This window comes from Monodon monoceros, unplaced genomic scaffold (genome assembly GCF_005190385.1).
Source record: "Monodon monoceros isolate NGI ecotype Baffin Bay Population unplaced genomic scaffold, NGI_Narwhal_1 Super_Scaffold_17, whole genome shotgun sequence".
NCBI lineage: Eukaryota > Metazoa > Chordata > Mammalia > Artiodactyla > Monodontidae > Monodon > Monodon monoceros.
This window is the reverse complement of record NW_021703773.1, coordinates 1796250-1810913: the sequence shown is the minus strand read 5'-3', so window position 1 is coordinate 1810913 and position 14664 is coordinate 1796250. Positions and strand designations below refer to the sequence as shown.

General features: G+C 46.1%; 1 protein-coding gene across 2 annotated transcripts in view; it reads left to right on the top strand.

Moving 5' to 3' along the window:
* The first annotated feature begins 186 nt into the window (after window positions 1-186).
* Window positions 187-14664, top strand: part of HOOK3 (hook microtubule tethering protein 3) — a 98634-nt gene continuing 84156 nt past the window's right edge. For both annotated transcript variants that reach the window (XM_029226274.1, XM_029226275.1), the window contains exons 1-2: window positions 187-364; window positions 9001-9086. In XM_029226274.1, the coding sequence (XP_029082107.1) occupies window positions 308-364; window positions 9001-9086 (143 nt within the window). In that variant the 5' untranslated portion in view covers window positions 187-307. The remainder of the gene's footprint in view (window positions 365-9000; window positions 9087-14664) is intronic.

Here is a 14664-nt window from a genome sequence, read left to right as displayed (position 1 = left end):
CGGGCGCGGCCGTGCGCAGTGCTGGGCTGCTGCGGCTCGGGCCGGGCTGGGGTCTCGGCGGGAGCGGGGCTGCGGAGCTGCGGGGCTGCAGGTCCGCGGGCGGGGCGGGCGGGCGCGCGCGCGCGGTGCCGCGCGGTCCCGACGGGCCGGAGGAGGAGGGGCGCCGGTGACGCTGCGGGTGCCGCTGCCAGCTCCGGACGGAGTCGGCGGCCGGGCGGAGGACGGGCAGGCCGACCCTCGGACGCAGCCCCGGGCCGAGCCGCGGGCTTCCTGGCGAGGCAGGGCGGCCGCGAGCCCGGGCGGGAAGATGTTCAACGTGGAGTCCCTGGAGCGGGTGGAGCTGTGCGAGAGCCTCCTCACTTGGGTAGGTGGCGACGCGGTCCGGAGGCCCCCTCCCCCAGGCCGCCGTCCTGGGATCTCCCCGCGCCCCGGGCGGGCGCCGAGGGCGCCGGTGCCGTCACATCCGGGGCCCGGGGCGGGGGCCGGGACGCCGGTGCGGGCTGAGTCCACGGCGGGAGGCCCGGCCGGGTCCGAGGGAAACTCGCGGGGCCCGCGGGGCCGGGCGGAGGCCGAGGACGGGTGCGGGCGGCGCTGTCACCAGGCGGCTCCCCGCGCCTCCGGGGGGCGGGGGGGGCACCCGAGACCCCCGGCCGACGCTGCCGCCTTTGTTGTCCCGCTCGCCGGGACAGCGCAGCCCTGGAGGGCGAGCGGCGCGGGGCGCGGGGGGAGAGGGCTTGCCGGGAGGGCGGAGGGTAGGGGAAGGACCCGCAGCCCGGCCTCCGCGATAGGAGAGGAGAAAGTGAGCGGCGTGGAGGTGCCTAGGAGGTGAAAATAAGTCTGGAAGGTGTAGTGGGACTCGACATTTGGGGGGCAACGTTATGTCATTCTAATTTTAAATTATCAAATGCTTACTAAGATTCTCACATGTGCATGTAAATATGTGTTCCGTTCTAATGCCAACAGACGTGCCTTTAGCAGCCCCTTGTACAGGTGGACGTAAAACCCAAGCTTGTGTGTTTCCCTAAGTGCGGTGCCAGTTCCAGGGTTGTGCCTGTGTGTGTATCTATGGGATGAACCTGGTGCTTCTTTGGGGAGCTTTCGTTTTACTCATTGCTAAAACGTTAAATACCACTTTTAGAATGCAGCACTAATCTATTTAGGGAGGTGACTACAGCATTTGTATTAATGTGCAAGGTAAGACAGATGCCAAACAGATTCAGTTTAGCGGTGCCTTGGGCGATAAGCTTAGATCCCTGGAGTACAGACATCACTGCCCTGTGTGGGGACATTTGGGTGGAATGCTTAGAGGGCCAGTGTCCTAGGCTGGTTGGAACAAACATAATAAAAATAGTCTGAGATTTTCACAATTTGGCTTATGTCACAAATCAAATTATGTTTTCTGAAACAGAATATATACAAGGGTAGATAGAGCTTGATCTATTCAGTAACTTTTGTATTAGGGCATTCTTGGCATTTCAAATCGTTTCCAATAATATATAGTTAACATACAGCTTACAACTGTAATGGGTTCTGACTTAAGTGGGGAAATGGGTTCCCCTGCTGCATTTTAGAGAAGAGAAGAAACAGATAAGCTGCATAATGTGGCCAAAGTTTGACTAGGTAGGGGAGAGATAAAGGAAAGAATTACCACATTCTTTGATACTGTGGAAGGAATGGATTTGGCAGAGGTTGTAAACAGAAGATTGAGGATCTGAAGATATGCATTTTTGAGTCTGTACCTCCTTCAGTGCTAGAAAAAAAAGGCAAGAGGGCAAAGATGAGGAAACATTGAATCTGAAGTAGGGTTACATTGTTTAAAGTCTAGAAAGACAAGTCACGGAAACAAAGAGGTGTGTTTGAAGGGCATCTGCCAGAAGGTGGTGGTCAGTGCAGTTATTTGGGTGAGAAATGCTAATAAAAATACAGAGGAAGAATCACAGAGAGAAGTTTGAAGGGGTACTAACAGAAGCACACTATGGCCACATCTATTTAAAATCTGGTAAAATGTTAAGAAAATAGAGATAATCCAGGTTATCAGCTATAGACAGAGGTCAAGGAGTCTGGTTTTGTAGAAGAAAAGGCTTTTTGAAATTTCACTGGAAGGCTCATCCAGGAAAATTTCTGGGGAAGAGATTATCAATGACAAAACTGGAGGGCAGAGTCCAAACAAAGGTGTACAATTCTAAAATTTGGAAACATTTTAAAACGTTGTACATTGAAATGTTTCAAAATAAAGTTGAGGTTAAACGCTGGGTTTGTTCTTTTAGTTATAAAAAGCAGAATATCCCCTGTGCTCAGAACACAGGGGTGCCCCGCAAGGCCCCGGGTCCGCGAGGCCCCGGGTCCGCGAGGCCCCGGGTGGGTCCGCGAGGCCCCGAGTGAGTCCGCGAGGCCCCGGCCTGGCGCGCGCAGGACCTCGTGCCCAGAGGTTCCGACGCCCCACGAACCGTCCAACACCCCGATGCCAACGGTTGCCTCAGCGCCGTAAGCTTCGCGTCTACAGACTTCGGGGCCACCCAGAAGCCAAAGCCCGTCGAAGGTCTGACCCCGCTGACCCGCGAGCATGGGCAGCTACCTGAGCATGTACCTGGGCACGGCCAAGGCCACGCAGCCAGCCCACGACCGGAAGCGCCGGTCCCCATGGTTCCCATGGACCGGGCCCGCCTGCGGCACCTGCCTCCCGATGGGCCGGGCCGGGCGCCCAATCCTGTGCTACCGCTGCCGCCGCCAGGATCGCGGGCTCTGGTTCCGCAGCAGGCGGCCGCTCCCCGCCGCCCTACGCAGCTGGAAGTACTACCCGGTCCACGGGTCCTCGGTGCCCCAGGGCTGGAGGCGCCTTCCCAGCGGGCTGCCCCTCCGCACCTCCTCGGGGCTGGGGTTTTCCGGCCATGGCAACGGTTTCACGATGAGGTCCCAGTGGAACGCCCGCCTCTCCTGCCACACAGGAGATAGAGTCTGGTGGACATCCGTACCGTCCCCGTTGAAAGCCTAAGCAACTTGTCCCCGTGTCCGCCCAGCCAGGAGTCCCTGGACCCCTGTGCCAAGGAGACCGCGCTGAGGGCCCTTAGCCGATGCGAGGAAGGACAAAGGCGGCTCGACAGGCCTCTCAGGTCTGAGAGCCCCGAGCCCAGGCTGTCAGCCTTCCGGCCCGTGATGAGGAATGGAGTGGTCCCTGTCTTTGTGCCCAGGCCGGGGCCTCTGAGAAGAAGCATCTGCTCCGGGTGCAAGTGCCTCCGAGAAGAGGACACTGAGCCCCGGCCTGACAGCAGCCCTGCCTGAGCCTTCCCTGCCTGCCGCCCACCCTGCTGTGAGCACCCCCCCCACCCCCACCCGCCCAGGGCACAGTCACAGAGCCTCGCTGGAGAGATGGGGGCGGATCAGCACTCCCGGGCCTGGGCCTCCTGCAGCCTGCCGTACCCCTTGAGTCCTGAGAGCCAAGGCCACCTCCTCCTGACACTCAAACCCACATTTCTTTTACCCAGCTGACCCCTGCCCTACCCCTGCCTGAGTCACTGGCACGGACCGCCAGGCCAGCTCCCTCCACTCCAGCCAGGAGCTGCCAAGCCCCAGAGCCACCTCTCCTACCTGCAGAGCCCGCCCCGAGGAAGCACCGCTGACGTCCAGGCCTGCACTCTCTCCTGCCCACCCACCCTTGCTGCCTTTGCCCCTGAGAAGACCCTTCTCGGAGGACCCTTCTCAGGAAGGCGTGCTTCTCCCCTATTGCCCACTTCATACGGTTTAAAGGTTGTTCTTATTTTAAATAATACTAAAATAGCTTCATTATCCTAAAAAAAAAAAGTTTCTCAGAATACTACTTCCATCCAAATCACTGTGCAAGAATACATGCTTTTTAATACTTAAAAAAGAAAAGCAGAATAAATGTTCATGTGGAACGTGTCTGTGGTAGCTGAAAATGTGCATTCACTCTAGTAGCTCCCCTCATAGCTGAAGGCCAGATGAATGCTGAACACAATTCCAAAACCAAAAGTAAGGGGGGAAAATGTATCCTATACATTCCTAAGAGAGGACCCCCATTTAGAATAATTTGTTTTGCATAAAGTTCTAGCCAACTTGGTTGTGCAGTTTCTTTGCACACAGCCGGTGAGAAGGTAACTGCCACATTCAGCAAAATGCAGGCAGCTGTCAGTGACAGAGAAGACCGGAGAGGTGAAGGTTCAGCCTGGGCAGTCTTTGAGCTGACAGCCTTTTATACATCAAGAGCCTCCACATTCAGTTACCGAAGATCATAATTATGATCCTGAATATCAAATAAAAGTTTATTTTCACTACACAGCATTTAGTTTGAGATCAGAGGTATATAGTACATATTAGAAGTTCTTCCACCAGAAATGGTTAAAATAACAACTCAGGCACTTAGAGGGATGCCTATTAGCCACCTATGCAGAATTCATTTCTGTGGAACATCTCAGTGTCCCAAATGCTGGATAAATTGCTATTGTATCAGAAAGGTTACTAGCCCAAGAACCAAATGTTCCCCATTTTTGTTGAAAGAGGAATGCTTGTTAAGAGACAAAGTATCATCCTACCAAGGGAAAATGGTTTAAGCTTAAATTCCGAATCAAAGTTTATGCAGTAAGAAAGTTCAGCAGGATGTGCTGGAAAGTTTCCACTCTTAACCTCTCTCCCCACCCTCTGAGTCAAAATGTACTCTTACCTGTTAGGAAAAATCTGCCCTAGGGCTTCCCTGGTGGCGCAGTGGTCGAGAGTCAGCCTGCCGATGCAGGGGGCACAGGTTCGTGCCCCGGTCCGGGAAGATCCCACATGCCGCAGAGCGGCTGGGCCCGTGAGCCATGGCTGCTGAGCCTCCGGACGCAAAAATCTGCCCTACCTATTACACCTGTCAAGCCTAATTTCTTGAATGGTACGTGGAAAGATTGCTCTTTCCTAGGTTTAAGAGACTGAAAAACCAGAAAGAATCTGGAATGCTGCCAACTAATGGCAAGAAGCTAAGTGGAGCAAGAATCATGACCACACAGGTTCAGTACGTTTCTTCTGGGAAACCCAGCAACATTAACATATTCTTGTAACTTTCATATTTAGCAGCCTGTAAAATGGCATGTTGGCGTTTACAATTAGGGAGAGTATAATTTTTGGGGTGGTATCTCCCCCATTCCATTCTCTCTGTCCTTCCTAACTCTTAGGTCCTCTAATGGAGGAATAAAGGAATCAGATATACAAAAGCATGTATATTTTTTAAAGCTTTAATTTTTTTTTTTCAACTGAGGGCCAATATGACATGTTAGTTAAGAGTATAGGTTCTGAAATTTGACCACCTGGGTTCAAATCCTGACTTTGCTTCCTACTAACTGTGGGTAGCTTTGGACAAGAAACTTCACCTATGTTTTGATTGCATTCAGTTTAACACTAAGAAATGTTTCCTATGCATTAGTATTGATCAGCATAATTGGAGGGCTCGTTAAAATGCTGACTGCTAGGCCCCAGTTCCTGAGTCTGTCTGTAATTCAGTAGGGCTGAGCTAGGGCCTGATAGTCTTCATGTCTAACAGGTTTCTAGGTGGCGCTATTAGTGGCCTGAGGCCTACACTTTGAGAACCACTGCTCCAGAGCAAGGTTTGTTAACCTTAGCATTACTGACATTCTGGGCTGGATCATTTTTGCTCTGGGCACTGCTCTGTCATCCTGGTCTCTACCTACTAGATGCCAATAGCACCCACTTAGTTGTTACAACTAAAAATGTCTCATAGGGAGCAAAATTGCCCCTGGTTGAGAATCACTACTCTAGAGATAGTAATTCCAGATGATCTCATGCATTACCCTTCTCATGCTTTTGTGGGGGAAGGTGAGGTGGAAGTTGGATGGTGTTAATAGAGCTCCTTGGAATTAAAAGAGAGGTTATGACCCTTCCAGCAGCGTGTCACGCCCTAATGTGGTTAAGTGCAATTATCTTTAAATTTTACTCTACTTATTGGGCTTCCCTGGTGGCGCAGTGGTTGAGAATCCGCCTGCCAATGCAGGGGACACGGGTTCGAGCCCTGGTCCGGAAAGATCCCACATGCCGTGGAGCAGCTAAGCCCATGCGCCACACAACTCCTGAGCCCACACTCTAGAGCCTGTGAGCCACAACTACTGAGCCTGTGCTGTAGAGCCCATGAGCCACAACTACTGAGCCTGCACTCTGGAGCCTGCATGCTACAACTACTGAAGCCTGCACGCCTAGAGCCCATGCTCTGCAACAAGAGAAGCCACCGCAATGAGAAGCCTGCGCACCGCAACAGAGTAGCCCCTGCGTGCAGCAGCGAAGACCCAAACACAGCCAAAAATAAATAAATTAAGTACATTAAAAAAAAAATTTTTTTTTACTGCTGTCCTGAAACACCCTGTAGATTTTAACTCAGAATTTATGAGAACTGGTAGGTGAGAGATTTTTTAAAAAATTAAAATACACATACCATAAAGTTCTTTTAAAAGTGCACAATTCAGTGCTTTGTAGTATGATCGCAGGTTGTGCAGCCATCACCACTGTCTAATTCCAAGAACATTTTTATCGCCTCAAAAGGAAACTCCATAGAGAGAGTTTCTCTGGGATCTGCTTTACCTTTATCTCAAAGCAGAGGTGGACATCCTCTAGCCTTCATGAGCGACTATTTACCTCAAGAGCCAATTCAGAGAAAATAATTGTTTGGAAGCCACATTTAAAAAATCAAAATGAAAATAGTTTTAAGTCCCAAGAGAGAAACAGATGGAGTCTTACAAGTAAATTACTTGCATTATTGAATTACCTGCTTTATTGAGCTTTTCCTTATGCTTGGCCAGAGGCAGTTTTCTGATCTTTCATCCTTTACATTTGGTAGTGGCTTTGGATCAGAGTGTTCCAAATGCCAAACCAGTGCCCCGCCACATAGCATTATTTGATGAACTTGTTAAAAATAGACTCCCAGTCTTCTTCAACTTCCCACATGATTCGGGTGTACACCCAGGTCTGGGAACTACTGCTTAAGACTTTTACAAATACATAATGTCCATTTATTTTCTCTTTAAGCAACACACCCCTCCATAAGGTATTTTTCCCAATTTCTAGATTGAAAAGCTGACATGAAATGAGGTAGAGTGGCATATCCAAGGTCACACAGCCAGCAGATTAGGAGCAAAGCTGGGGATGGAGTTAGTTTACATGCAGAGCGTGTTCAGTGAGGGCTGTTCTGGGCCAGGTTGGTGATCAAGAGATGAGTGAGGTGTGGCCCTCACCTGTGGTCTTTTTCATTCTAAGCCTACAAGAAAGAGATGAATTCAGCAACTGTAAAACGAAAGTGGGTGCTTATTTCTTTTCAAACTACATTGTTATTGACGAGGCGACTGGAGAGAGTGTGGAGTGAAATTCAGTATCATTTCCTACAGATGATGTTTATTTGGTCCATTTATCCAGTTACTAATGATATATTGAACCTCTGCATGTATAAGGTTAGTGTCAGGGGCTAGCCTGCAAGGGCCCTCTTTTCATTACCTCTCCCAAGTAGACACCTAAGTAGAAACCACCTGCTATGTGATCTTTAAGGCCATTTCCTTAGTTTCCACCGCCATAACCATCTCAACCCACAAGACTGTCAAAAATATGAAGAAGCTGCTGACAGCACTTGTTAATAGTTCTTTTTTTAAAGATTTGATAGATGACACGGCACAGAGAAGTGGACGCTCACCAACTGTTAGTAAATTGCTACAGCACTTGTTCAGGGCAGTTTGGCAATATTTATCAAAAACCTTAAAACGTTCATACACTTTGATCCAGCAAATTTACCTCTAGGAATATAACCCTGTAAGTAAAAATGTATTGAAGGCAGATGGTCCCCTGACCATTATTTGCCAGGTTTCCATTTTCATTACCTAGTTTGACCTCATGTGTTAACATACAAACCTATTAACATAGGTCTCCCTGCCTATTCCCTGCAAGCCTTTCTTCATACTGCAGCTGCTGTGATCCTTATACGATGCAGATCTCGTGGCCTCACCCTCCTGCTTAGAATCCTTTGCTTTCTCTCCTTGCTCTGAGGATGAAGTCCTAACGTGACTTGAGAGGTTTTGCACAACGATGCTTCCTTCTTTAACCCTGTCTTTCCCCATTCTACTCTCTTCCCTGTTTTATCTCTTCTTCTGATTCCCATACTCCTCCATTTTACAACCTATAAACTGCAGAGCATGGCTTGTGTCTATCTATTCTCAGTGATTTATTGCCTTCTAAGTCCTGGTTGTGCTACTGAGTAGAATCATTGCTGGCTCAGCTGTATTATTATCTTGCTCAGAAATAATTTCTACTAATTCTCAGCTATGTTACGTTAGTTCTGATTCATAATACATTGAAAATCAAAATGAACTGAATATCTAATCTAACTGTGTGATTTCTACATCTGTATAAAGATATTTTGGTTCTGAGTAAAAGAAATCTCAGCTTGGCCAGGCACAAAGAAGAAATGCATCTCATATAATAGGAGGCCTCAAGATTTTTAGTTTAGTGGCTCACTTTTGGCCTCAAGGACCCCGTTCTTTCTGTTCCTCTTCTCTGCCATCCACTGCGTTGGCCTCATCCTAACGGTCAACAAGATGACTGCTCGTGGCAATTGAAGCAACCAGCATGTTTATTCACACCAAGGGGAGGTTGGCTTTTCTTTCCCGGAAGCCCAAGTAAGCCTCTGTTTGCATCTGTTTGGTCCAAATTGTCTTTGCCTGTGCACCCATGAGCCAGTCACTGGCAGAGGGGATGACGGTACCGTGACTTTCTTAGATGGTTATCTGTGAGGAGGGTGAATGCGGGGAAGCCGCCCAGTGTCCACCACCTTCTCTCTTTTACCAAAAGGAAAAAATTGCAATAGCAAGCTGCGGGAAACTTCCCGTGAGGGAAAACATTTCACAGTGTTCTGCTTTTTAAAACGTATTCAACTCCCAAGATGAGGTAGAAGAAGTCTAAGAATTCTTCTATATGGTTAACCATGGAATCTTTTTTTCCTTTTTTTTAATTTCCTTTTTCCAGATCCAGACATTTAATGTGGATGCACCATGCCAGACCGTGGAAGATTTAACGAATGGGGTTGTGATGGCCCAGGTTCTCCAAAAGATGTAAGAATAAATTGCTTTATCTTTTTGTATCTTATTATACCTGGCTATTTATTAGATTGAAAACATGGACAAAAAAATAAAGTGCTCGCATGAAACACGTGTTGCACGGAGACCGAGAACTGAGCAGCACAGGTGGTTCCAGCAGCCTGTGCTTGTTTAGGCACAGATGGACCGGCTGCAGGGGTAGTTAGGGCTGCAGTTGCTGCAGTACTCCAACGGTTTCAGCAGAATTCTTTCTTCCTGTGGTTTTCAGTGTAAGCTTGGCAGACATTTTCCTGTTAGCGTCCAGATTTTGCCATCATAGAAGGATCTGAGAGGTTTACTCTGTCTTTAGGGCTCTGCTCAGACGTTGTCTTACCAGCGAGGCCCTCCCTGCCCACCCCTAGAAAATAAGCGATAGCCATGCCCTGTGCTCCGTTTCCCTTTTAACCTTCCGTATGCTTCTCAGAAGTAGGTAACACCATATCGTATACCATGTATTTTGCTTGCTTACTTGTTACCTGCTGCTTCCCCCCACACCCGTCTGCAGACAGACAGACACACACACACACACACACACACACACACACAGTGTAAGCTCCACCTAGAGGCAGGGTGAAAACATAATAGTTGTAAAATTGATATTGTATGGCTGTCTTCAACTTTTGACCTAGGAATTTTTCAAATAGAGGATTACCTGTGAATTTAAGATGTCAGTAAGTTTGATGTGATTTGGGGGATACTTCTGTCTTTTGAAGCCCTGAGCCCTTGTCAGCCTGAGACACTAAAGAATTTACATGGGACTTCCTGAGATTTCCTGCAGCTCTATTGAGAATCCGTATCATCGCTAAAGGATTCTTGCCGTTGCTCCCCTTGCAGTGAGCTGTGTAGAGCTGCCCGTCTGGAAGCTTCTCAATGCCTGCATTTCAGAGAATCTACCTGCCTTTCACACTGGCAGTTCATGTTTGAAAACTATAGCTTGCTGTACCTTTCTTCTGCACCTTACATCTCTCCAGACATACAGGCATGCAGACTTCCTGGCAGAGCTCAAGAAGGCTCGCTTGAAACTGACCAGCCCGGGTTCTAGCACAGAGAAGAGCGGTCCTGTGATTTTCGTGGACACTTTTGAGTGGTGCCCTAATAACGTTTAGCTTTTGAATCGTCTAGAGCAGCGGTCCCTAGCCGTTTTGGCACCAGGGACCAGTTTCATGGAAGACAGTTTTACCATGGATGGTGGGGGAGTGGTGATTCAGGCGGTAACGCGAGCGATGTGGGGGATGGTTCAGGCGGTAATGCGAGTGATGGGGAGGTTGGTTCCGGCCATAACGCGGGTGATGGGGAGGTTGGCTCCGGCGGTAATGCGAGCGATGGGGCTGATGGTTCAGGCAGTAATGCGGGTGATGGGGAGTGATGGGGAGCGGCAGATGCAGCTTTGCTCACTCGCTTGCCACTCACCTCCTGCTGGTAGCGGTCCACGGCCTGGGGGTTGGGGACCCCTGGTCTAGAGAGTTTCAGTGCGTTCTTAATAAAAATTATTTGTGGGCAAGTGGGCCTAGCTACGTGAGCTTTCCAGGTATGTGTCATTAAATGAATTTTTTGCTTGTTAGTTTGGGTAGGATTTCTATTGTAGAAACCAGAAGAAAGACTGTATGAATATATTATTTTACCAGATCAGGATCATAACATGCATTATGCTCTGCAGAGTGGTTATTTCTCATTTACGAAAGTCTTGTGGGCGTATTTCTCATCAATATTTAGTTTTTTACATTTTTTTCCCAAAACGCATTCCTTTTTTCCTTTTGTTGTGGTATAATGTAGACCGAAAAGCATACTAAAAGAAGTGATTACTTTGTGTGTAGTATGTATATATTGTATGTATATGCACACATGTATACACACGTCCATGTAACCACCACCCAGACTGAACTATATAACATTTTGAGCCCCCAAATGGTCCCCCTCATGCCCCTCCCTAATCAATACCCCTTGCCTCAAAGATAGCCATGGTTCTGATTTCTACACCATCATTCTTATAAGTGGAATCATACAGTTTATACTCTTTTGTGTTTGACTTCTTTCACTCAACATGTCTGTGTGATTCATTCATGTTGTTTTATATTGTCTATTTAAATAATTGTATAACAGCTTCACAGAAGCTTCCTCCTTTGTCAGTTTGATGTTTATTGAACGGCTACTCTGCATCCAGCACTGGTGATGCGAGGATGAGCCACAGTCCACAGGGTAATTGTGTTCAGAGAGTTTATAACCTGGGGAAAAAACAGATGTTAAATGACCAAGGAAACAAAACTGCTAGTATAACAAGCGCTACAGAGAAATTGTGAAAATTTCTAAGTTAGCAGTTGTCTCCCCAGGGCTAGCATTCAGAAGAGTCCAAACCAGAGATATCAATTTGGGTGTTTCTTAATTGAAGCCATGAGTGTGGATTAAATCACTCAGGGAAGAGTATAGGGTAAGAAGAAAACAGTGTGTAGCCTGAGCCTTGAAGAACTCTGACATTTAGTTGTTAGTTAGAACATCTACCAGCAGAGGGACCAGAGAGGCACAGGGAAAGCCAGTAGAGTGTGGATGCTGAGAGAAATAGCAGATCTCTTCATTTAAGCCCATAAGTGGGCTTACAGTATGTTTTATTTTTTGAGGGAGAGGGTGTGGCTTCTTTCATGCAACATAAAATTTTGAGATTTATTCATGTTGTTGCCTGTCTTAATATAGTCTATGCATATTCCATTGTATGGATATACCACAATCCATCCATCCGTCGGCTGCTGAGGAACTCCTGGGTTATTGTAGTTTGGGGCTGTTAGAAATAGAGCTGCTGTGAACATCAGTGTCTACATCTTTGTATGGACACATGCTGCCATTTCTCTGGGGTGAAGTTCCAACTAGGGGTGAAACGGCTGCAACATGTGGCAGGTGTAAGTTTAATATTTAAGAAACTACCAAACTGCTTCCAAAGCGGATGTACCATTTATGTTTTTACAAGCAGCGTGTCAGTGTTCCAATTGCACCATGGCCTCACCAGCACTTGCTGGGGTTGCTCTTTTTAATTATAACCATTCTAGTGGCCGTCTAGTGGTGCTCATTGTAGATTTTATTTGTATTTCTATAATGACTAGTGATGTTGGGAATCTTTTCTTGTATTTCTTGTATTTATATACATTTACTGTATATATATATATATATATATGCATACATATATATATCTTCTTTGGTGAATTGTTTGCTGTAATCTTTTTTTGTTTGTTTTTAATTTCTGGGTGTGCAAGCCCAGTGCCCCACCATGACTCTGGGATCTGGGACATCCCTGGGACTATGGGGCCCTCTGAGGGGCGGCTGGCCAGACCGTGTCCACACGCTGGTGGCCACACGCTCACGTCCGCACACTTCCCCACCCGCGGGCACTGGGTCAAGTCAATGAGGCACAGGTGGGGTTAGGAGTTTGTGGCCACACCTGCCTTTGAATCTTGGCTGTCCCTTAATAGATGCTTGACCTTGGGCCCATAACCTTCCTGTACCTCAGTTCTCTTATCTGTAAGTTGGGGAAACTACCTATATGTTTAGAGTACCTGGAGCATAGTGAGCTTACAAGAAATTTTAGCTGTTGGTATTATTTCAGTTAGCTAAAGGCATCATTATACACTGTTAACAGTGTATTCTTTCATTTATCAATATAGGAATTTTGAAAATGTTTATGTTTACTTACATTTTATTGAAGTATACTTGATTTACAATGTGTTAATTTCTGCTGTACAGCAAAGTGATTCAGTTATACATATATATTCTTTTTCATATTCTTTTCCATTATGGTTTATCACAGGATATTGACTATCATTCCTTGTGCTATACAGTAGGCCCTTGTTGTTTATATACATAGTAGTTTGTCTCTGCTAATATCAATCTCCTAATTTATCCCCCCCTCACCTCCTTTCCCCTTTGGTAACCATAAATTTGTTTTCTACGTCTATGAGTCTGTTTCTTTTTTGTAAATAAGTTCATTTGTATCATATTTTAGATTCCACTTATAAGTGACATCATGTGGTATTTGTCTGACTTAATTCACTTAGTATGACAGTCTCTATGTCCATCCGTGTTACTGCAAATGACATCATTTCATTCTTTCTTATGGCTGAATAATATCCCATTGTATGTATGTGCCACATCATCTTTATCCATTCATCTGTTGATGGACACTTAGGTTGCTTTCATGTCTTGGCTATTGTGAATAGTGCTGCTGTGAGCATTGGAGTGCATGTATCTTTTCCAATTAGAGTTTTCTACAGATGCATGCCCAGGAGTAGGATTGCTGGATCGTATGGTAGTTCTATTGATATTTTTAGAATACTGTTCTCTATGGTGGCTGCACCAGCTTATACCAACAGTGTAGGAGAGTTCCCTTTCTCCACAACCTCTCCTGTTTGCTGTAATCTTTTGCCTATTATTTATTTATTTTTATTAGAATATAGTTGCTTTACAATATTATGTTAGTTTATACTGTACAGCAAAGTAAATCAGCTATATGTATCTATATGTATACATATATCCCCTCTCTTTTGGATTTCCTTCTCATTTAGGTCACCACAGAGCATTGAATAGAGTTCCCTGTGCTATACAGTAGGTTCTCATTAGTTATCTGTTTTATACATAGTATCAGTAGTGTATATATGTCAATCCCAGTCTACCAGTTCATCCCACCGCCCCCCTTTCCCCCTTGGTATCCAAACATACATCTGTGTCTCTATTTCTGCTTTGTAAATAAGATCCTCTATACCAATTTTTTCAGATTCCACATATATGTTTTGATATATGATATTTGTTTTTCTCTTTCTGACTTACTTCACTCTGTATGACAGTCTCTAGGTCCATCCATGTCTCTACAAAAGACCCAATTTTGTTCCTTTTTATGGCTGAGTAATATTCTATTATATTTATATATCACATCTTCTTTATCCATTCCTCTGTTGATGGACATTTAGGTTGTTTCCATGTCCTGGCTGTTGTAAACAGTGCTGCAGTGAACATTGAGTGCATGTGTCTTTTTGAATTATGGTTTTCTTTGGATATATGCCCAGTAGTGGGATTGCTGGGTCACATGGTAGTTCTATTCTTAGTTTTTTAAGGAATCTCCATACTGTTCTCCACAGTGGCTGTATCAATTTACATTCCCACCAACAATGCATGAGGGTTCCCTTTTCTCCACAACCTCTCCATCGTTTACTGTTTGTAGATTTTTTGATGATGGCCATTCTGAGGTGTGAGGTGATACCTCATTGTAGTTCTGATTTTGCATTTCTCTAATAATTAGTGATGTTGAGCAACTTCTCATGTGTTTGTTGGCCATCTGTATATCTTCTTTGGAGAAATGTCTATTTAGGCTTTCTGCCCATTTTTGGATTGGGTTGTTTGTGTTTTTGATATTTAGCTGCATGAGCTCTTTGTATATTTTGGAGATTAATCCTTTGTCAGTTGCTTCAGATGCAAATATTTTCTCCCATTCTGAGTGTTGTCTTTTCGTCTTGTTTATGGTTTCCTTTGCTGTGCAAAACATTTTAAGTTTAATTAGGTCCCATTTGTTTATTTCTGT